The 21,843-nt window shown below is 48.0% G+C and overlaps 2 protein-coding genes across 2 annotated transcripts in view; both read right to left on the bottom strand.

Annotated features, from left to right (window-relative positions):
- The window catches only part of RBM38 (RNA binding motif protein 38), a 30,658-nt gene extending 23,176 nt beyond the window's left edge, over positions 1–7,482 (bottom strand). The window contains exons 1-2 of the mRNA XM_035123258.3: positions 6,860–7,482; positions 2,261–2,384 (exon numbers count right to left, since the gene is read on the bottom strand). Of these exons, the coding sequence (XP_034979149.1) occupies positions 2,261–2,384; positions 6,860–7,027 (292 nt within the window). The 5' untranslated portion in view covers positions 7,028–7,482. The remainder of the gene's footprint in view (positions 1–2,260; positions 2,385–6,859) is intronic.
- An 8,511-nt stretch (positions 7,483–15,993) lies between these two features.
- Positions 15,994–20,312, bottom strand: LOC118088185 (uncharacterized). Its single transcript, XM_088674679.1, has 3 exons — positions 20,018–20,312; positions 19,805–19,862; positions 15,994–17,275 (listed from the first exon to the last, which is right to left on the bottom strand). The coding sequence occupies exons 1-3, from the start codon at positions 20,174–20,176 to the stop codon at positions 16,104–16,106; spliced, it is 1,389 nt and encodes a 462-aa protein (XP_088530805.1). The 5' UTR covers positions 20,177–20,312; the 3' UTR covers positions 15,994–16,103.
- Between the last annotated feature and the right edge of the window lie 1,531 nt (positions 20,313–21,843).

Raw genomic sequence — 21,843 nt, 5'->3', positions numbered from 1 at the left:
CTGTAACCATTCTCTAACACACGCAAAGTTTACTGCAGTTGTGAACAGTCGGCTGCAGTTTATATACAATCTCAAGCCAACTATACTAATCCTTGGGCAAAGTTCCCCAGTTTTCTTTTCTTTGCACAAATCCCCATCTTCCCCTTCTTTGCTTCCAGCACATCTATTCTCCAGTGAATGCTCAGAAACTCAAGACATATATACATTATCATGTTTCAGATAATTTGTCTGTTTTTTCTTTCTTTGAATCTGCAAGGCTCTTGGGTCACAACATCAAATGGCTATATTGCACGGCCTATAGTTTCTGGAGCTGACAAAAAGAACACAAATGAAGCCTGTCCTTAAAAGCATGCAGAACTTTCCAAAGGAGAGCAATAAGAAGAGCAGAAGCAACTATGATGGCTCAAGTGAGCCAGCAAGCTACAGAAAGACACCTATGATTTTTCTTGAATTACATTTTTTCAACAAAAAAACCCCCACACCCCCAACCTCTGTTTACTGTAAGCTTCGAGCTAAACACAGATTTTCTAAAGATTTGCCATTGTTGTTGTTTAGTCGTTTTGTCATGTCCAACTCTTCATGACCCCATGGACCAGAGCATGCCAGGCACTCCTGTCTTCCACTGCCTCCTGCAGTTTGGTCAGACTCATGTTGGTAGCTTTCAGAACACTGTCCAACCATCTCGTCCTCTGCCGTCCCCTTCTCTTTGTGCCCTCCATCTTTCCCAACATCAGGGTCTTTTCCAGGGAGTCTTCTCTTCTCATGAGGTGGCCAAAGTATTGGAGCCTCAGCTTCAGGATCTGTCCTTCCAGTGAGCACTCAGGGCTGGTTTCCTTCAGAATGGATAGGTTTGATCTTCTTGCAGTCCATGGGACTCTCAAGAGTCTCCTCCAGCACCATAATTCAAAAGCATCAATTCTTCGGCGATCAGCCTTCTTTATGGTCCAGCTCTCACTTCCATACATCACTACTGGGAAAACCATGGCTTTAACTATACGGACCTTTGTCGGCAAGGTGATGTCTCTGCTTTTTAAGATGCTGTCTAGGTTTCTCATTGCTTTTCTCCCAAGAAGCAGGCGTCTTTTAATTTCATGACTGCTGTCACCATCTGCAGTGATCATGGAGCCCAAGAAAGTAAAATCTCTCACTGCCTCCATTTCTTCCCCTTCTATTTGCCAGGAGGTGATGGGACCAGTGGCCGTAGTCTTCGTTTTTTTGATGTTGAGCTTCAGACCATATTTTGTGCTCTCCTCTTTCACCCTCATTAAAAGGTTCTTTAATTCCTCCTCACTTTGCCATATAATGATTTGTATATAATGGCTCAATTTGGATGTCACAGAGGCCAATCACCTGGTCTGACAACCAGAGTACAGGGGCAACTTGGTTTACCTACGTTTTGGATTACAACCTGTTTTGGATAAGAAATGGACCTCCAGAACGGATTATGGTTGTAAACCAAGGTACCACTGTACTCTGCATGTTTAAGCATACCATATGCTCCTTATATACCAATTTCATCCCCCACTTTCTTTTTTAGAAAGTGTATCTCCACCCCCATCGTTCTACTGGACTGAGGTCCAGCGCTGAAGGCCTTCTGGTGGTTCCATTACAGGGAACCAGGTAGAGGGCCTTCTTAGTAGTGGCACCTGCCCTGTGGAACGCCCTCCCAGCAGATGTCAAAGAGAACAACAACTACCAGACTTTTAGAAGACATCTGAAGGCAGCCCTGTTTAGGGAAGCTTTTAATGTTTGATGGACTACTGTATTTTAATATTTTGTTGGAAGCTGCCCAGAGTGGCTGGGGAAACCAAGCCAGATGGGCGGGGGTATAAATAATAAATTATTATTTCGCCTCAGCCACAGTTTGCCAGATGTGGACATCATGGTAAACTAGGGTTAGAACAAACCAGAAAAGGGAAATGCATACACAAGAAAGGGGGGGGGCTGCACATGTCACTTGACCACGACTGTACAAAAAACACAGGGTCCCTGTTCCTTGGGAACTGGAGCCTGCATAGTTGCAGGGTCTCTCTGCTCCAGCTCCTACAGCACTTGCCAAGAGATTGTCAGTGACATTGAAAACTCCATTCTTGGCAGCAGAAGCAAATCACACTCAGCATGCAGAGTTTATTTGGATGGTGGAATGAGCTTCCTGGGTGCAGAAAACACACAGCTTTATTTTTATTGTCCCGTTCAAACCCAGAAATATATTGAGCCATTTTAGGGGGAGAGTGGGAGAGAGGGGGGCAGTTAGTCTCACCAGTTTGAATACTCCTTGGTTTTGCTCCCAGGTAGGCAAGGTTCACGTTTGCTTTCCGGCCGTCAATGATGGGGTTGGGATCCTTGCAAGCCCTTTCGGCTGCAGATCTGTCAGCCATGGTCACCTGGAACGAAGAAGCAGACAAACTGCGTTTGTAAGAGACCTGGAACACCACCAAGTGGGTGTTTTATCTCTCCTCCTTTCTAGCGAGCACTTCCACACAACAAAGTTAAGAACTCTCCTTGAATCTCACTTGAAAAGCTGTTAAGAGGGGATAATCCATTATGTGGCTCTGGAGGGAGGAAGCCTAATCATCTCCACCTATATCCCCCTTTTGTTTCCTGTTTTGACATCACAAGTAAAAAAGAGCAGGCAGGCTGAATATCAAGCAGCCAAGCAGACAAGCAGAGGCGGAGGCAGGCGAAGAAGATGCTGTTTTAAGATTCAAGATCCCTTGAACTCTGGTACACTCACGGAGGCAGCTTTATGGCCGAAGTACCTTCAGAACGTGATTTACAGTGGAAAAGCCAGCAGTAGATGGAAGTATCCCAAAGGAAAAAAGCACTCAAGGGACAGTACCATAAACTGCAAGCAGATAAGTTCAGAGTAGCTACTATTTTTGTTTCCTTTTTTAAAAAAACAACAACACATCGTCGCCGCCGCCTCCCCCCCCCCCAATCCTTTTGGCACTGGAAGGGAACACCAGGTGGTAGCTTTTCCTTTTCTTCTCACAAACAAAGCAAACAGAAACCCAAGCAGCGCAGCCCCACCTAACCAGCAGCAAGAACAGCACAGAAATGAACAGCTTCCCCTTTTTGAAAGTGTGGAATTGCATTACTGAAGCTTGAGAAGGCAGGAGACACTCCTGTCTGTACACTGTTATCAAGTCTGCAGGGTTTATTTCGATACACGACAAAACTGCTAAACGCAAAGTTGTCTCCAGGGGGAAATTAACATGCTTCGTCTATGTAGACCATGCAAGTTCTATTTTAAAGACTCCAGCTAAATGTGACATTCCTACATAACTGGAAATCATTGTCATGGTTGGGATGCAACAATAAACTCTGGCTTAGTGTTGCATGAAAGAGTTTGTCTTGGGTTTGTTAGCTCCCCACACCAAACTCTCGACTGCAGGTACCGAGATCAGAAGCTTTTTGCTTCCATTTTCAACTGCGATTTAACATTAGGCACAACCTCGTAAACTGTGGTTAGTCCTAACTGTGGCTTATTGCAACAAGTCAACTTCATAAACCATATCTGAATCTGGCTTGTTACAATAAACCATAGCTAAGACTGGCCACAGTTGTCTCGGCTTTGGCATAATGCTATGAATACACCGCATAAAATCATTCCTGGGGTGCAGAAGTTCAACTGACTTTTTATTCTAATGATAAAAATGCAAAGCGGCTGGGAGGTGGTGGTGAAAATGTCCTGCTGAGAGCTTCGCAGAGGCATCTTCAAGATGCCCAACAATGAAGTGCAAGGTCAATTATTGGTTAGAGAAAGTTTCCTGTTGCTTCCAACAAGAACTGAGTCTTTCTGAAGAATTCCCTTTTAAGTAGAAATTTAAGAACCTGGGAAAGGAAACGGTAGAGATCCTAGGCACAATCCTTGGCTTCTCTAGGTAAGACTACGAAAGCATTTGCTGAAGAACATGCGAGAACAGGTACCAGCCTGTGTAGAATGGGCAAGAGGGATCAACTAGGCAGCTTCCCATGTCTCTAATGCAAGATGAGCTCTCAAAGCAGCCCATCAGATTCCTCTAGGAAGCTCACAGGCAGGACTGCAGGGCAACTGCACTTTCCACCGCAACTAGTATTCAGAGCCATCCCACCTCTGATCCTGGAGATAGCAGAGGTAAAAGGTGAAGGACCCCTGGGAAGTTAAATCCAGTCAAAGGCAACTATGGGGTGCAGCGCTCATCTTGCTTTCAGGCCAAGGGAGAAGGCATTTGTCCACAGACAGCTTTCTGGGTCATGTGGCCAGCATGACGAAACCGCTTCAACAGGACACAGTGACGGAAGCCAGAGCGCACAGAAACGCCGTTGACCTTCCCGTCACAGTGGTACCTATTTATCTACTTGCACTGGCGGGCTTTAGAACTGCTAGGTGGGCAGAAGCTGGGACAGAGCAACAGGAGCTCACCCCATCAAGCAGATTCGAACCACTGACCTTCCGATCGGCAAAAGAGGCTCAATGGTTTAGGAACATGGGTGGTGCTGTGGAGATAGCGTACAGCCACCATGACTGGTACTTCTTCATACCTCCATGAATTTGTCTAATTTTAAAGCTATCCCTGCATTTTGTGGCAGCAGCAAGTTAAGGAACTTAAGCGGTGCCTGCAACAAAATACTGCAGCACAAAGTGCTCCTCATCAGTACTAGTCAGCCATGTCTTTTTCCACACCCACCCACCCAATAAATGCTCAGTCCTTGTTGAGCTGTTCTAGAGAGGCTACTCCTCCTCCACCCACCCTGAAAAATGTGTGTATGCACATTTAAATTATCTTTTTTGCACTTCTGCAAACCTCTGGATTCTCTGCAACTTGCCAACACCTTGTCTGTGCATGTTGCTGTTTTGGCTGTGTGAATTCGGAGAACTGAGTTCGCTATTCACCTCTCCCAGCTCCTGCACTCAGCATGCAATCCCTTCAAAAGTCTGAAAGGCAGAGAGAAGATGCAATTTCCTCCATCTCCTCACCCAGCAACTGACTTTGAAAAACTGTGGGAAGACATCCATATGAAATGCAAAAAGGAGCCCATGTGATACTCCCACAGCATGAACAGTGTGGGAGTATTTGGAAGAGGGGGAGGGGAACGTGATAGGGTAATATTCCCACCCCGATTTTTGTGAACTGGGAACAAAACAACAAGGATCGAAGGCAGTGGGGCAGCAGTACTTGTTGTTTAGTCGTTTAGTCGTGTCCGACTCTTCGTGACCCCATGGACCATAGCAGTACACTGGGATACAAAACCATTTCCCCCACGCACAGAGCTGAGTACCCTTCAGTGTTGCAGTTCTATACCGATTAGAGGTCACAAAGTCAGAAAGCAGCAGGAAGTAACGCAACCTGCAGAAACCTCTGCTCACGCAATACCCCCTGCAACTGTTAAGCCCGATTCCTTTTCCAAGAGACACCCTCCCCTTTCGGACCCGCAAAGCATTTCTGCCACTCTGCTGCAAATTCCCTACAGATCAGGACCACCGTAGAACCACTGGAACGGATTCCTTGATGGGATAAAATTTCGGAGGTCACCCCACTCCCCGCTCAGTATGAAAGGATGAGGGAGACAACACAAGACACACACACACACACACACACTGCTTCAAGGAAGAGATGCTGTAATGTTCATGCGACCCACAACCCCATTTCCCCAGAAACACACTGAGCAGATAATCTAATCCCAAGCAGAGTCTCCACTTCCCAGCTACAGGCCTCTCCAAGGAGTCTCCTTTCCTTTACCAAATGTTGTTTTTACTATTATTGTTAACGGTGACATATCCCACAAGAACACGCAAATTCCAATTAAGCAGAACACTTCACTTCAATACAATACAATGAGCTCTCCAGACCCTTTGGAACCTAGATTTCAGCTCGTGTCCATCTCTTCCCCTAGGAGTAACTACCCACTTTCTGCTCCCTCTACCTACATAGCACCCCAACTCTAAGCTACAAGACTCCCAAACCAACTTTGGAACAAAGTCCCTCTAGATGTGGCTCCTCCAGTTTCATAAGCCAGAAGAGGCAGTTGCAGGCCTGTGGGCTCCCTGCCTAAGCCATCAAATTGCACCCCACCTCCTTAACCCCCACCACCACCTCATATTTCCTTGCAAGTTTATATAACAGAGGGGCATCAAACTCAAGAGTCTGGAAACGAAGCCTGATGTGGAATGGTTGAAGGAGCTGGGTATTTTTAGCCTGAGACTAAGCGGAGATGCAATAGCCATCTTCAAACATTGAAAGGGCTGTCACATAGGGAATAGGGAACAAGCTTGTTTCCTCCTTCTCTGGAGGGTAGGACCCAAACCGATGGATTCGAGTTACAAGAAAGGAGATTGTAACTAAACATCGGGAAGAACTTTCTGACAAAGAGCTGTTTGATAGTGGAATGGACCCCCTCAGAGGTTGTGGACTCTCCTTCCTTGGAAGATTTTAAGCAGAGGGTGGGTGGACATCTGTCATGCTTTAGTTGAGATTCCTACATTGCAGGGGCTGAACTAGATGACCCTCAGGGCCCCTTTAGCTCTACAATTCGATTAGTATCTCATTCAATATAGACTGGTTATGGCTCAAAGGGATCACCAAGTTCGAGAAAGAGGGAGTTAAAAATACTGTACGGTTTCCCCAAGGCCTGTCTCCCCTTTCAGCCGTTGAAATTTTAACCTTTCAACGCAGGCTTAAGGCAGAAAAGGGAAGACTCCTATTGCAGGTGAGCGCCCCGACGTGTCGCCTACTCAGAATTCATTGGCAAGGCCTGCAAGAGGCGAGCTAGCGAGGAGGTCCTTTGGCCAGGTGCCCCGACGCCAGGTGACCAGAACAGACCCCCCCTCCCAGCCCTTCCCGAAAAGCGACACCCCGCCCCCCAAATCCGCACTTACGAAGCCATATCCCCGGGATTTTCCCGTCTGCCGGTCCGTGATGACGACGGCTTCCTCGATGTCGCCGAACACCTCGAAGTACTTCCTCAGCGAGGAGTCCGTGGTGTGGTAGGGCAGCCCCCCGACGAAGATCTTCGTGAAGGTAGTGTCCTTCTGCACCGTGTGCATGGCGCCGGAGCAGCCCCGACGGCGATGGCCGCAGCTGCTACTTGGAGAGCAGGAGAAGGGCGACGAGGACGAGGAGGGCGGCGGAGAGTGGGAGAGGCTGGAATAAGCATCCAAGAGGAGGAAAGGGCGAGACGAGGCGCGAGGAAAGACGTCCAGGGTGGAAGGAAGGAGATGTCCTACTCTGCCTGGGTCACCGCGCGACCCAGCGAGCGGTCCACGGGCGAGGAGGAGCAGGAGGAGGAAGGAGGAGAAGACCGGGGGAGCCCGCTCCCCCGAGCAACAGCGACTCAGCGATCACAGTAGCGGCAGCAGCTCCGCGCCCCATGCAGCAGCTCCAGCGGCAAAAGCAACCGCAGCATCGACGGCAGGGGGCAATGAGAGCGCTCCGCCTTTCCAAAGCGCTTCCAGCCCCCCGCCCCGTCGAGCAGCAGCAGCACGACCTCTCGCCTGGAGCCGCGGAGCGTTGAAAGTGTTCCCCAGCGCTCGCGCGCCTTTGTACCCATCCTTCCCTCTCCGCCCCTTCCAAGGCCGGGCTCCAGCCACGCCTCCCCGCCGCCGGGTCGGGAAAAACATCGAGCCTGGCCGGCCGCAGAGGCCCCTGGGCTTCGTAGTTCTTCGCCGCCGACGCCTCGTCCGTTGGGGCGGCGCAAAACGAGGACGGCGACGCGGACTTTCGAGGCGCTTCGAAGCCTGATCGTGCAATTCAGTGGGGTCTGGGAATAAGTCGCGCGGAGCTCGTTGGCGAGGCTTACTTCTGAGTAGACGTGTACTGTGCAGGATTGCATTGCGCGTGGTAGCAAGACCTGTCTCTCGGCAGAAGCGTCCGTGGACTACCGGCGCCTGAGCCTATTTCTTCTTAGATGAATGAAGTCCTATGGAGAATATTCCTTTTTGATTTTAAAAACTTAAATTCCACCTTCACATTCGCGCGCACACTCACAAAATTCTTAAGCCGTCTTTTAATACATACATTTTTTTTAAAAAAAAAAGTACTAAAGGTCTTTAGCGCCAAAGTAGCCCCCAAATTCCTGTACAGTATGGCATTCCATTATGGATTGGTGCAGTTAACCAATCGTTGGAACACATCCAATTCAGGGGCTTCCAGTTGACCACGCCATCTTGCTCAGACGGGGGTCCGCTCAGCGGAGCGGACCTCGGCGCTTCAGAGGTGGAGGGAATCGTTCCAGCGAAGCGAAACCTCCTTAAAAGCCCCAAATCGAGCTTTTTGGGGACGGATTTTGCCTGGCGGCGCCAAAAGCAGGCTCTCTCCTCCCCGGATCGGCTTTGTTTAAGCCCCCGAGAGCGAGGAGGTGAACCGCGGCGGACAGGCTGACACTGCTGCTCTGAGAGCGCGAAGCTGCGAGTCTGGGAAGTGGAGGTGGCCAATTCTTCCAAGAACATTCAGCAAATGAATAGACTGTGAGTAATTTGGATTCTTTGGAATGTAAATTAAGGCAACAATTTGGACCTGGGAGAGAGGGGAAAAGAGGAAGCCACCCCCCCCCCTACGGTAACATAAGAGGCAGTAAACAGAAACCCGAAGCCGTAAACAGAAGATTTTAACTTAAAAGGATTCCTCAAAGGCATCAAAGAGAATCTCCCCTAAATGCAGGGTAAAAGGGGAGAGAGACTGTGGTTGTGAATGCCCTGCAGAAAGAGGTTAAGACTAAGAAAGACCTTTCTTTTCCTCGGGAGCCGGCAGCCCAGACAACCCAGTGAGCTGATCAGGATTTATAGTTAAATTTTATTTCTATCTTTATCTCTGGACTTTTTGGAAATTCTTTTTTGGTCTATATGCTTTTGAAATGTGAGTTCGAACTTTATTTTTAAGAATGCAGCCAGCTTGTTAAAATGGAGTCGAGAAAATAGACTGCGATCATATTCCACCCCATGTGACAAGTTTTGACCTTGACAGGACTGAACTATGTCAACAAAAAGGTACCCGCCTGAGTTTCAGCGGACTGTTTTGACCTTAATGTGGGAAGCAAGAATAGAACTATGTCAAGAGGAGACACAACGGCAAGAGTTACAGCAACAATTCCAGATGGTGATGGCAGAATATGATTTCTTAGAAGATGAAGCTTTTGAAACTGAAGAAGACGAATGTGAGAATGACAATGATGGTGATTGTGATTTGGAAGGAAAAGATGAAGATGAGGACTGTGATGATTTAACACAAAATGAAGCCCACCATGAAAAAAATGATGATTTTACTCTACAAAAAGTTGGATGGAGTGCCTCCCCTTCGAGGGGGGCACGATTGGATTTACTGGAACTCCAGAATGACCACAGGGAAGAAGGAAAAATTAAGCAGAGAAGAGAAGAAGCTCAGGGGTCTGATATGGAGGCCTGGATGGCAAAAGACTGTAAACAGGGGGTGGGGTGAAGGGAAAGTGAAGTTGTGATTGTAAGGATGGGTTAATAGGATTATAACTGGACTGCTGACTATGGAACTTGCTGGATTGGTGGGGTGGAGCCGGTACTCGGGGGGTGTAAGGTTAGTTTGGGAATAGTTATAGGTTTAAAAAGTGAATTGATTCTGGAAAAAGGTGAAAATATGGAGGCCTATAGAGGGGGTAAAAATTAGGCACGGGAAGAAAAAATGGGAGTTTGATTTTTCAGTGATTGGACATTAGGCGAAAATGATAATAGTTAGTTTAAAAGTGGTATAAGATATAAAGGTGTATGTTATAAAATATGAACTATGAAACTGTTGAAGATGATAAATAAGGGAGGAAAACCGGGGAAGGGGGGAGGGTCGGGAAGCCCACAAAATATGGTTTAACAATTATGAATTTAACAATTATGATGAATTTTTTTTTGTTTTTGTCTTTTTTCCTTTTTGTCTTTTTTTTCTTCTCTTTTTTCTCTTTTTCTCTTTTTGTATTTTCTTTTTTTTTTGGTATGACAGTAGATGGTTGGATGGATGAACTCCTGCGTACTGCCCTGGTTTACTGGAGCTCCCTGGTGGCAGGGGGGGGCTTCGGGGGCAGGGGAGGGGGAGGAGGACAGAAACCCAATCACAAAATGGACCACTTCTGACTGTTCACCTGCGTGGGATACTTCTGTGGCAGGGGAGGACCCATGGAGGGGGGTGGGAAGAAGGTGGAAAAGGTGTTTATGTATGTACCATCTTTTGTAATTTGTAAAATCAATAAAAATTATGTTTTTTTTAAAAAAGGAACACATCCAATTCAAATTTCTGTGCAAAATCCTGTGGCTGCCAAATTGTGTGCCATTTGCAGCCATGTGTCTGGAAACTGGACAAAGGCTGCTGGAAACCAAAATGTGGCTCACCACTATAAAATTCTGGCTCTGCCTACATTTCATGTCTGATCTGTCATCATCATGGCTAGCTTGCACTGAGAGCGAAATCAACCTGTGGCCTATCACTCGAGTCGCTGTTTATGCTCCCACAATTAGCATTCCAGAAAATCAAGTGCAGAATCCTAGAGACTGAATTCCAAAACCCTTTGCAGAATACAGGAGATGCAAACAAAAAGCAGTAATTCAAAGATTATACAGTGGTAACTCAGAAGTTGAACAGAATTCGTTCTGGAAGTCCATTCGACTTCCAAAACGTTTGGAAACCAGAACACTCGCTTCCGGGTTTGCGGCGTTTGGGAGGCAAATGTTCGACTCGCAAGGCGTTCAGGATCTAAGGTACGACTGTATTGCCAGAAGGTGAACATAAGCCTGTCAAAATTAAGCCCAACGTAATAAACGCACCTGAATTAAATTCTCAAAGGCCATTGAAACGGAACACGTTTTGCCTAGAGGCTAAATTGAGTGTGAGATACCTGTGGCCCTTCAGTTGTTGCTAGGCTACAACCATCCCTGGCTGGGGTTGATGGGAGTTGGAGTCCAACATCTGAAAAGCATCACTACTATATTTGGCTAAGCCTGGTCTAAGATACATCAAAGAAGGGGCCAGGTAAGTCAACTTGTGGAAGAGCATCCCAGCTGATGTGCAACCACAGAAAAGGCTGTTTTCTTTTGTAGCCACTTGCCCACTAGCTGTCAAGAGAACGGAGAACTGATCTGGCCAGGTAACCAACTACCGTATGTGTATGTTACACCAAACACACCAAACGTGTAGTTTCTCATGACAAGCGCATCAGCGCACCTCTCCCCTCCCATGCTTCTGCTGGATTTGTAGAATACAAGTTTCATCTACTTGTTACTTAACCACTAAATTCAACACTTAGGTTATGCGATAGCTGAATGATATCTCCATGTTGAGAAGCAGTGTACCAGCGCAACACCACTTTCTGGGAAACCAACAGCAGAAGAGGGTTGTTGTCTTCATGCTCTGTTTGTAAGATTCCCAAGAAGCATTTGGTTAGCCGCTGGTAATTTGTGGGAGCAAATTCCATAGTTTAACAATGTGCTGTGTGAATAAGTTCTTCTTCTTCTTCTTCTTCTTCTTCTTCTTCTTCTTCTTCTTCTTCTTCTTCTTCTTCTTCTTCTTCTTCTGTCTTTCTTGAATTTTCCAACATTCAGCACATAGCTGTCAAGTTTTCCCTTTTCTCGCGAGGAAGCCTATTCAGCATAAGGAAATTTCCCTTAAAAAAAGGGAGAACTTGACAGCTATGAATCACCATCATCGGATGGTCCTGGGTATTGGGTGCCTTGGCAGAAAGTTGGGATATATAGTAAATATTATGAGAGAGGGAGGAAAACACTTTATTCACTTTCTCAACTCCATACACCATCTTCTACACCTCTGTAATGCCCCCTTGCAGCTATCCCTCCCCCCAGAATATAAGACTAATGTTGTTAGTTTTCCAGCTCCTTGTTCATTTTGGTTGCCTATTTCTGAACTTTTTCCAGATCTAAAATATTCTTTCCCTAACGATCCGTAACATGGAGTTCATCCCTTTTCACAGCTTCCGCACAAGTGGATCCCTATCTTCATTGAGCTATCCAAAATGATCCCAAGGTTTTGTTCCTGGCCCATCATCTCCAGTTCAGATGCCTTGATAGTAGCCTTTATGTGAAACTAAGTGTATTTTTGTTTTGTTAGCTTGCTTGTTTTTGCGCCAACATGCATCACTTCTACAGCTGAACCGAATTGGCTAGCTAATATTTAGGAGCCTGTGGTGAGGGACTTTTGTCAAAGGCTTCTTGAAACTCAGTCCTGATAACTGGGCATGGGCATGAGACACAGCCTGCATTTGCTGGTAGATTTACCCATCCCAAACAGTGGCTTTTGCAGGGAGCTAGCACTACCCGCTTCAAGCCTGCCGGTTCTGCTTCCCACTGAAACTACATCCCCCAGCAGGCACTGCGGGAGCCTCTTCCTCCTCCCCTCCCCACCCCGGAGAATATTGCCGCTCGTTGCAAATGGACGGTCGATTTGCATAGAGGCGGCAGAAAGGAGCGCTGGATTTGACTAAGAAATGCAAGTTTGCAAAGCAAATCTTTGTGCCGAGAAGCCCGCCAGAGAAAGCCGCCTAACAGCGCGCGCGCCTGTTTTTTTAAATGTTGAACTTTGCAGGAATCCCAATTGCAAATAATTGCAATTTGCAGCTGCTGGCGAGCGCTGGCATTTGGAGAAGGTCGTCGGGAGGGGAGCCTCCGTCCCTCCTTGGTTATGATGCGTTTGGTGACCGCAGATGTTTACGAAGCTGCGCCTTTGGAAAGAGGAAGAAAAGAGCGAACCCTTAAAAAATCATGCACATAGGAACCGGCTCCTAGGAAGCCCCCACAAAAAAATTAGTTGCTCTCTGTGGGCGATACTATTTTATTACTATTGAATCTGTATGCCACCCTTGATCCGAAGATCATGGTGATTCACAACATAAAAATAAAAAATGGAAACAGAAAATATGTAACAAAACAAACAAAAACAAATCAATAAGCCCCTTCCACAAACACATTTACAAGGTAATAATAGATAATCAGCCAAAGGCCTGATTATAGAGGAATGTTGTTGCCTGGTGCCTAAAGATGCGCATGAAGGCGCCAGCCCGGGGGAAGGGTCTCAGATGATGATCTCAGGGTCGGGGGTCAGCTTATATGGGAAGAGGCTGTCCTTGAGGTATTGCGGTCTTGAGCTTTTTGAGGCTTTCTAGGTCAAAAGGGACCCAGGTGGTGCTGTGGTTAAACCACTGAGCCTAGGGCTTGCTGATCAGAAGGTCGGCGGTTCGAATCCCTGTGACGGGGTGAGCGCCCGTTGCTTGGTCCCAGCTCCTGCCAACCTAGCAGTTCGAAAGCACGTCAAAATGCAAGTAGAGAAATAGGAACCGCTACAGCGGGAAGGTAAACGGCGTTTCCATGTGCTGCTCTGGTTTGCCAGAAGCGGCTTTGTCATGCTGGCCACATGACCTGGAAGCTATACGCCGGCTCCCTCGGCCAATAATGCGAGATGAGCGTGCAACCCCAGAGTCGGTCACGACTGGACATAATGGTCAGGGGTCCCTTTACCTAGGTCAAAAGCAGCACTTTGAATTGGGCCCAGAAACGAATCAGTGGCTAGTGCAGTTGTGCCAGGATCAGTCTTGCCCCGATGAGCAACCTGGCCACTGAATTCTGTGCCAGCTAAAGTTTCCAACTCGTCTTCAGAGGCAACCCTATGTACAATGCATTGCAGTAACCTAACCTAGAGGTTACCAGAGCATAGACAACAGTAGTTAGGGGTGCAGCTAGGCCACCAGCCAAAGCTGGTGGAAGGCCCTCCGTGTTACTGAGGCCACCTGAGCCTCAAGTGACAGGCAAAGCATCCAAAATTACCCACAAGCTGTATACCTGCTCCTTCAGAGGGAGGCAACCTAAGCTAGATGGACCAAAATAAGGCCCCGTCTGGCGAGAAAACAACAACCCATGAATCCTGGGAGCTGTAGTTTAAGGGTTCTGAAAGCTGTTGGGAAACTCTTTCCCCTTCAAAGAGCTACAATTCCAAGAATTGCCTGGAAAGAAGGATTGATTGTGAGGTTATTCTGTGAGGGGAATTGGGGCCTCCTACTCTCAGTGCCCCTCTCATCCACTAGTTACAGGTACTGTAGGTAGCCGTGTTGGTCTGAGTCAAAGCAAAATAAAAAAATTCCTTCAGTAGCACCTTAAAGACCAACTAAGTTTTTATTTTGGTATGAGCTTTCGTGTGCATGTGTGCATGCACACGAAAGCTCATACCAAAATAAAAACTTAGTTGGTCTTTAAGGTGCTACTGAAGGAATTTTTTTATTTTCCCTCATCCACTGTTAGTGTAGATCAGGCATCCCCAAACTTCGGCCCTCCAGATGTTTTGGACTACAATTCCCATCATCCCCCTGACCACTGGTCCTCTTAGCTAGGGATGATGGGAGTTGTAGGCCAAAACATCTGGAGGGCCGCAGTTTGGGGATGCCTGATGTAGATCATGCCAAAAAATAGGGTAGCCAGACATATCCCCCTCTGCTTGGACTGTTTTGCTGCCTGAGGCAAAGACAATATGGTCTCCCCACCACCATGACTGCCTGCGTATCCAAAACCCTGCCAGTTTGGCAACTGAATTTTACACCACCTTCCACCTTGCAGTCGGCTGCCTTAAGCCTTGCAGGGAAGACCACATGGCATAGAGTTGTGTTCGGCAAAGCCTCATTACTGCTCTGCACCTCTCAGCATCCACCGCCAGAGGTGGCTGCCACAATCTGCTTAATGGTAGGACCAGCCCAAAACATTTTTATTTTATTTTTTTTGCTTGCTACCTGAACCTATAGTGGGGTGCCTGCATTCCATGGACTAAAACCCCAATTCCAGGGCAGGTATTAAGCTCTCAAGTTGACGGGCTGGGGATAGAAAAGGCATCTCTTTTGGACTGTGGCTTGTAGACTGTAGCCTCCATCCGCTCTCCGAAAGCTTGTACAGTACTGTGGGAATAGTTAGGCTTGTTGGCTTTGCTAATGCCAGATCTGGATGCTTGCCACCCTTCTAGGCTGTGAAGCATCCTGGGAGGAGATGCCCTAAATCCTTTTTCGTTTGTAGCAGTGATCATGCTGTATCCAAAGGTCTCTTCCTTTGTCTCTGCATTTTCCGATTACCCTGAACGCACTGTGGCCTTTTAGATCTCAGCGCTGCAGCTATAAATAATGAGCCTCTTTTTTAAACACAAACACGCACACACATTGTGTTTAGTGAATTATGAGAGCAGAAAAAGTTCAAAATCTTGTCTTTGCTCAGCCATGCTTCTTCTGAATAACCTTTTATGAATATCTGGGGACGGACACACACACACATTGTGTGTGTGTGTGTGTGTGTGTGTGTGTGTGTGTGTGTGTGTGTGTGTGTGTATGGAAATGTAACTGATTATACTCATTGTGTTATACTATATCTCTCCTTTTTGTACTTTGATTCTATGACTTAGAACAAAATATTTAACAGGTCTAACCCTATATGTAACCTTTAGAAGACATCTGAAGGCATCCCTGTATAGGGAAGCTTTTTAATGTTTAATGCTTTAGAATGTTTTTATATACAAGGTACCTTTGTTCTCAAGCTTAATTCGTTCTGGGAGTCCTTTCGACTCCCAAAACTGTTCGAAAACCAAGGCACGGCCTCCGATTGGCTGCAGGAGCTTCCTGCACTCAAGCAGAAGCCAGGTCGGATGTTCGGTTTCCGAAAAACATTTGCGAACTGGAACACTTACTTCTGGGCTTGCGGCATTCAGGAGCGGATTTGTTCAGAAGCCAAGCCGTTCGAGTACCAAGGTACCACTGTAAGTTGGAAGCCACCTAGAGTGCCTGGGGCAACCTAGTCAGATGGGTGGGGTACAAATAAAAATTGTTGTTGTTGTTGGTGGTGTTATTGTTATATTCCCATGCTTCACTTTGCTGCATGCTGTGTGTTTTGACACCTCTTCTGGGACTCTCTCTACCAGATAGTATTCTGCCCAATTGTTTAGATCTAGGGACACGGAGATTTCTTTTACTTAATAACCAGTCGCAAACTCTGAGACACTTCCAATAATCTCCATACAGAAATGTGTATGCCTTGCCTTCAAGTTTTATTGACCCGAGGACGCTCAAAGGGTATTCAACGAAACGGGAGAGGTTGCCATTTGCTCCTTTCAGGAGCCCGTCCCCTCTGAAAGGCACCTTTAGCTGGCAATGGTGGGTGGTGTTGCATCGAGACCTCCCCTCCCCCTGTCTGCCAGGAGAGGGGGATTGTGGGAGAAGGGTTCGTGGTGGCCCAGGCTGGCGCCACCGTTGCCTCCTGCCAGCTTCTCATAGTCCGGATTCGGCTGCATGGACCTCTGCTGGTGCTTCCTCTCCCAGATGCTCTTGCGCTGCTTGTGGGTGTTGCTGCCCCCCTGCCCTGCCGGTCCCTGGCTGGAACTGCCCCTGCTGTGGCTGAGAGACACCCTGCTGGCGAGAACGTCCTTTCTGGAGATGCCTTGGGATGTGGAAAATGGGTGGTTGGGCTGGTCGGGGTTGTGCTCCGGGCTGGGCAGCGGAGGGCTGACCAGGTAAACATACACTTCGGCCTGCTGCGCCGCGGGCAAGCGCTGCTGCCACTCTGGCCCGAGGCGGTGCCGCGGCCCTCTTGGGGAATGCGGGTAGGGGTACTCCTCGCCGTTGAGGTGGGTCCTGGACGCCGCATCCGAAGCCAGGGCAGAGTACACCACCCGCCTAGGGCCCGGCAAGATGGGGCTGGGGATGAAATTTGTCTCGCTGGACTGGGGGTTGAAGTGCTCGTGAGGGGGTTCTGGGGAGCGGGGAGCAGGCTCCTCGGTGTTCATGCCCACCGAGTGCTGCAGGAACCTCTGCCCATGGGCACCCTCCCTGGTGACGTCCGAGCTGTGGTGCTTGTCGCCGGTGGCTCTTTGGTGGTTCCGCGTGTGGGCCCCGCAGCGGGCCAAGCTGCTCGCGGCCTCGGTGGCGCGCTGCGGGGGGCTGAAGTTGAAACGCACCCAGGAGGCAACAGAGCCGGCGGGGCACGCCGGCTGGGGGGTTTCGGTGTCTGAGGGGTGGGAGCTGCACGGGCTGCTCTGTCGGCGTTGCGGTCTCCTGTACCAACTGGCCTTCTTGTCATCTGTGTCGTGGTGGCTGGACCACTCGCCAGAGTAGTAGGCCTTGCTCTTGCGGCCGCCCTGCGAGCAGCACGCTTTGGGCTCCTGCAGGCTGCTCATCTTCACTGTGACTTTGACGGGCTCCACGATGCAGCGGAAGCGCATGCTGGAGAGCTTCTTGCGGCTTCTGAGCAGCAGTGACTCCTTCCACAGTCTCTTGCTGCTGGAGAGGACCTTCATGGTCTTCAGAAGTTGGCTGCCTGAGGTAAAGAGAGGCGGGGAAGTGTGAGGGTGGTTAGAACACTTGGGAGCATCAATGGGAGGAAAAGGAGGCTGCTTCCCTGGTCATTGCTTTAAAGTGCCTGTGTTTCTCAAAGTTGCGTCCTCGGTTGTTATTGGACTACGGTACAACTCCCATCATCCCTAACTAGCAGGTCTGGGATGATGGGAGTTGTAGTCCAACAACAGCTGGGGACCCAAGGTTGAGAAACACTGCATGGGTGAGGGGCATCTGGCTGAGGGACCTAACCTAGCCCTCCAAACGGCTCTGTCTGGCCCTTGGGACTCTAACCAGCCATGCCTCCCCTCCCTAGGTCACAACCTGCACCAGCCCTGCTTTGCACTCTCCTAAGTATGTGTCCTTGAACTCTGATAATGCTTCTTTTTTTCTGCCTGGATGGAGTATGTGTGAGATTGTGTGTAAATACTAGTCTAAAGAGTAATATTCACATTTCCGCTTTTGCTATGCGGCTCCCAGAAAGTTTACCAGAATGGAAAGTGGACTTCAGGCTGTAAAAGTGGGCCTCACCCCCAATTTAAACTTTGTAAGTTAATTTACGGAATCCCAGATCAAGCAAAGCCTGGTTCGCTTTCCTGAGCAGGCTGTTTGGTGAAACTAGCAGAGAAATGATAATGGAATAGGGGGAAGGGTCCCAAGGAGAGGGATGGGGAAGTCTCAGAAGTGAAGAGAATTTAAGAGCCCAGTTCCCAGGACTCTTTGAGTGAAGCCATGGTAGTATACAACCATGATAACTTTGTGTCAGGGACTAGCTGGCTGACAAGGAGTGGTGGGAGGCAACAGTTGGGGAACCCCCTAGGGAAGCCTCATAGGAGGAAGCCTCAGAGGCCAGGGAGTGGTGGTGAGAGACTGAGCACAGGTCAAAGGAAGAAGGAGGGAGGAGAGGTTGGATGCTGAGGAAGCAACAGGCTTTAGTGAGCAAGAGGAGCCAGGTGCAGAAAGCAGTTCAGGCTCAGAAGATGAAGCAGAGGAGGAGGGAAAGGAGGCTGCAGAAGCATCCCAGGAGTTTGCTGGTCATACTGTATTAAGATCCTCTCCCCCCTTGTCTCCAAGGGCAGGGAGGGCTATGCATGTTGCAGAACAAATGTCATAGATTCCCTCACCATCCCCGCCCCATATAATTTGAAGCTGCTTGGAAAACATCCAGCAGGGCAGGAGACTGAGAGGGAAACAGCAGGCAAAGACCTTCAGTCCTGGCAGCTGTTTCATAGGGGCCAGCCCTGTTTGTAGGGATTGCTGCCTTGTATATTGTTTCCTTGAATAAAGAGTTAACTTCTCTGCTCGTCTCTTGAGTGTTGACCTGCATCTGAACCAGACCTAACACTTTGTAGGGGAGGAAAGGGCAGGCTCCGGATTGAAGAGCACCCATGGCAATACGTCCTCTGGTGGGCCACCCCCTTGACTGTCCCCACCCTGCTGCCAAAGTCATGGGCTAACCTGATGATATTGGAAGGTAAGCTGTAAGCAGGCACCTGAGCTTTCCCAAAAAGCTTTCATTGGGATAACTGCAGGGAATTTCAAGTGGCTGCTTGCTGACCCAGCCACCCTGCTAGGGGTTCAGTGTCAGCAGGGCTTGCCAGAGTGTTGCTGAAGAAGGGCCTGAGTGCAGATCTACACAAGGGTAGTCAACACAGATGATAGGGACTACGATGCCCATCAGCCAGGATGCCCAATAGGAATGATGGGAGTTGTAGTCCGTAATGTTTTGGGGTGGGGAGAACCACACTAGCTATCCCTGTGTGATGAGACATTTCTTTATTTAGTCTCTTTCAGTCGTGCTAGCTAACAAATTATTAGCAAATTTATTTAGCCCTCTTTCAGTCGTGCTAGCTAACAAATTATTAGCAATTGAGTCTTAGCTAACAGACTCCAACTTTTTAAGCATCTCAGAGTAATAAAAGTTTGGGGATGTGCCTTTGCTTGTTGATGTATGTTGTTCTCATTTGAATGAAAAAATCTTTTGAACCTAGTTTTGTTTAAGTTCTTGAATATTCCATTATAGCCAGTTACGTATGTGTATATCTTAACTGTGTTCGTAACGAAGGTTTGTGCTGTAATCTTGTATCAGAGTAATAAAACTGCACATTTACAGGTATCTCCTTTCTCTTTCCAGTTCTCTCTCTCTCTCTCTCTCTCTCTCTCTCTCTCTCTCTCTCTCTCACACACACACACACACACACACACACACATTTATTTGCCCAAAACACTGGGTTGTTTGGTATTGTGGGGAGGTTTGAGCAGCCAAAGATACTCAAGATTTTCCCACTTTCGACTTGCTTCCTTGACTATTAGTTCCCCACCCCCTTGACATTTCTAGCTGTGGGGGTACCAGCAGATACTTTTCCAGTTTCAACACCGTGATTTCCGTGGCCTGAGAGAAACAAAAGAGCTGGAAAACAGGACAGGAGCATAATCCTAAGAACTTGAGGGACCAAAAGGAAACGGGATATCATCCTCATCATCACACACCTCTTTCTCATCTAAAACGTACCTTTCTTGAAGCAAGAGTCATGTATTTTCCTCATTAACGGAGAGATGCTAATCCAGCCCTGCAGGGAAGTAAAAGGCAAATGTCAATGTACTTGCTCAGCAGCCACTGAGGGCACAGGGTGGGAAACCCAAGTGGTCCCTCTTTGCAAACCTTTCGTTGAAGTTAAACCTTGGTGCTTCCAACAGCACGCTCAATTACAAGGACACCCGTAACACCCTCCATCTTTGGCCCAGAGCTTACCAAAGAAATCAGTCTGACGGCATATTCCAGTAAAGCGAGAAGTCCCAGCACAATCAGGATGGTGGCTAGCAGCTTCTGGTGTGTCTCTCCAAAAGGGAGGCAGCTGTAGACTTTGTCCCCTGGCACAGCCATAGCTGGAAGGCGGGGGGAAACCGGTAGCTGGAAGTCAGTGCAGCATCTTTCCACTCATCTCCCCCTTGCCCTGTTCCCTCTGCCGCAGCCAGAGCAAGCAGCAGCAGCAGCAGCCGTGGTGGGTGGTGGAGGGTGCTCAGAGGGTTGCTAGAGCCAGTGTGTTAGCAGCACAGGCCTTTGTGACAAGAGTCCTGTGTCATGCATTGCTCAAATGTGTGACTCAGGTGAGGATTGTCTTGGATGGACCAATCAGGAGAGTTGCTTTTGAGGGTCACTGCAGGCAGGCAGGCCGGCCCTGGTCTGTGAAATGGCCCCTCTGTGGAGCCGCCTGCCACTGCAGCTCATGCAAATTCTTTACCTAAATGTCCAAAGGGTCTCACAGTACAAACAGCAATTACATGTGGATATTGTACAATTTTCAGTCCATTATATATAAAAGCCAACTATCAATCTAGCTCAGTCGATAGAATGTGCGACTCTTCATCACAGAATTGTGGGTTCGAGCTCTACACTGGGCAAAAGATTTCCTGCACTGCAGGGCATTGTATTAGATGGTCCTTGGGGTCCCAATTCTACGAAACACAGCGATGGATACCCGTTGGTTAAAATATAATGTGTGTCGTCACCCTGAGTGTGGCCAATTGCAGTCAGAACTAGTAAGCTCAACTCTTAAGAGGTCAAGACCATAGAGTTTTCTCAGACTTAACTACTGGCAAGTCACGTCCCCCCATCTTGGAAGGAAGCAAAACTTCCTTTTTTCATTCTCTCCCATCATGTGAAGTTGACCAGGCAACATGCCTGGGCTTGACCCCTTCAAGCCCAGGCCTCATGCTCTGAAGTATTTTTCTGTATTTGGTATCCCAGGAAGTTTCTGCATCTGTTCCTCTTGCTGAATCTGACCAATAAAGAATCTGACCGTTGTAGTTTGTAAGTAAAGCATTTAAACTTACTAATGGTGTGGTCTGTTCATTGCGAGAGGGGTAGAGGCGGGCGGGGGGCAGTGTGGTGGTGGCTGTAAGTGGACCAAACAGGATACTGTATTAAACGGGGTCTAACAGCCTATATTCCTAACACTTCACTGTTGCACATTTTATTATTTTTAAACTCAGCTGGGGCTCCGTTACTGGAGAGTGTGTTTAATTCAGGGCTTTGGATCTAGGTATACAGCCAAGTCTTCTATTAATTACTCCACATGGGTGATCTATATTTTCCCACCACACTGTGCTCATTGGAGGAAGACGGGGAATTGCAAGGGTTGGGGATCAAACCTGTGATTTTCTACATGAGGCAGACGTGCATCAGTCCCCATAAATATGGTGTTTTGTACATTACACAAAGGCCAACTGATGTTTGCCCGTGAAGTGTCTTTATCATGTATTTCGTGCTTTTATATTGCATTTTTACTTTGTGAACTACCTTGAGGTTTGCGAATGAAGGGCGCTCTACAAATTTAATAAACAAATGCATGCTCAAGAGTCAGTGCAAACCAACAATCACTCCTGATGTGCCCTTGCACGATACATTTGTTGGCAAACATGTCTCTCTTGCATTCCATTTTCCATTTTTTAGTTACACTTTAAAGATCTCAGGTGCCTGATGAAAGAAAAGGGAATTTGCAAAGTGGCTTTTCCGTGCACAGAATGTCATAAGGGCAAGTGTGTTCAATG

The sequence above is a fragment of the Zootoca vivipara genome, chromosome 7, assembly GCF_965207765.1.
Source record: "Zootoca vivipara chromosome 7, rZooViv2.hap1.1, whole genome shotgun sequence".
Lineage (NCBI taxonomy): Eukaryota > Metazoa > Chordata > Lepidosauria > Squamata > Lacertidae > Zootoca > Zootoca vivipara.
Note: the sequence above shows the minus strand (reverse complement) of the source record. Positions and strands in the feature narration are given on the sequence as shown.

Coding starts and splice junctions, on each gene's coding strand:
- LOC118088185 (XM_088674679.1), bottom strand. CDS start 20,176: ATGGCTGTGCCAGGGGACAAAGTCTACAGCTGCCTCCCTTTTGGAGAG. Junction 19,863..20,017: donor CTGGGCCAAAGATGGAGGGT/GTTACGGGTGTC, acceptor ACTTCCCTGCAG/GGCTGGATTAGCATCTCTCC. Junction 17,276..19,804: donor TGACTCTTGCTTCAAGAAAG/GTACGTTTTAGA, acceptor TCTTTACCTCAG/GCAGCCAACTTCTGAAGACC.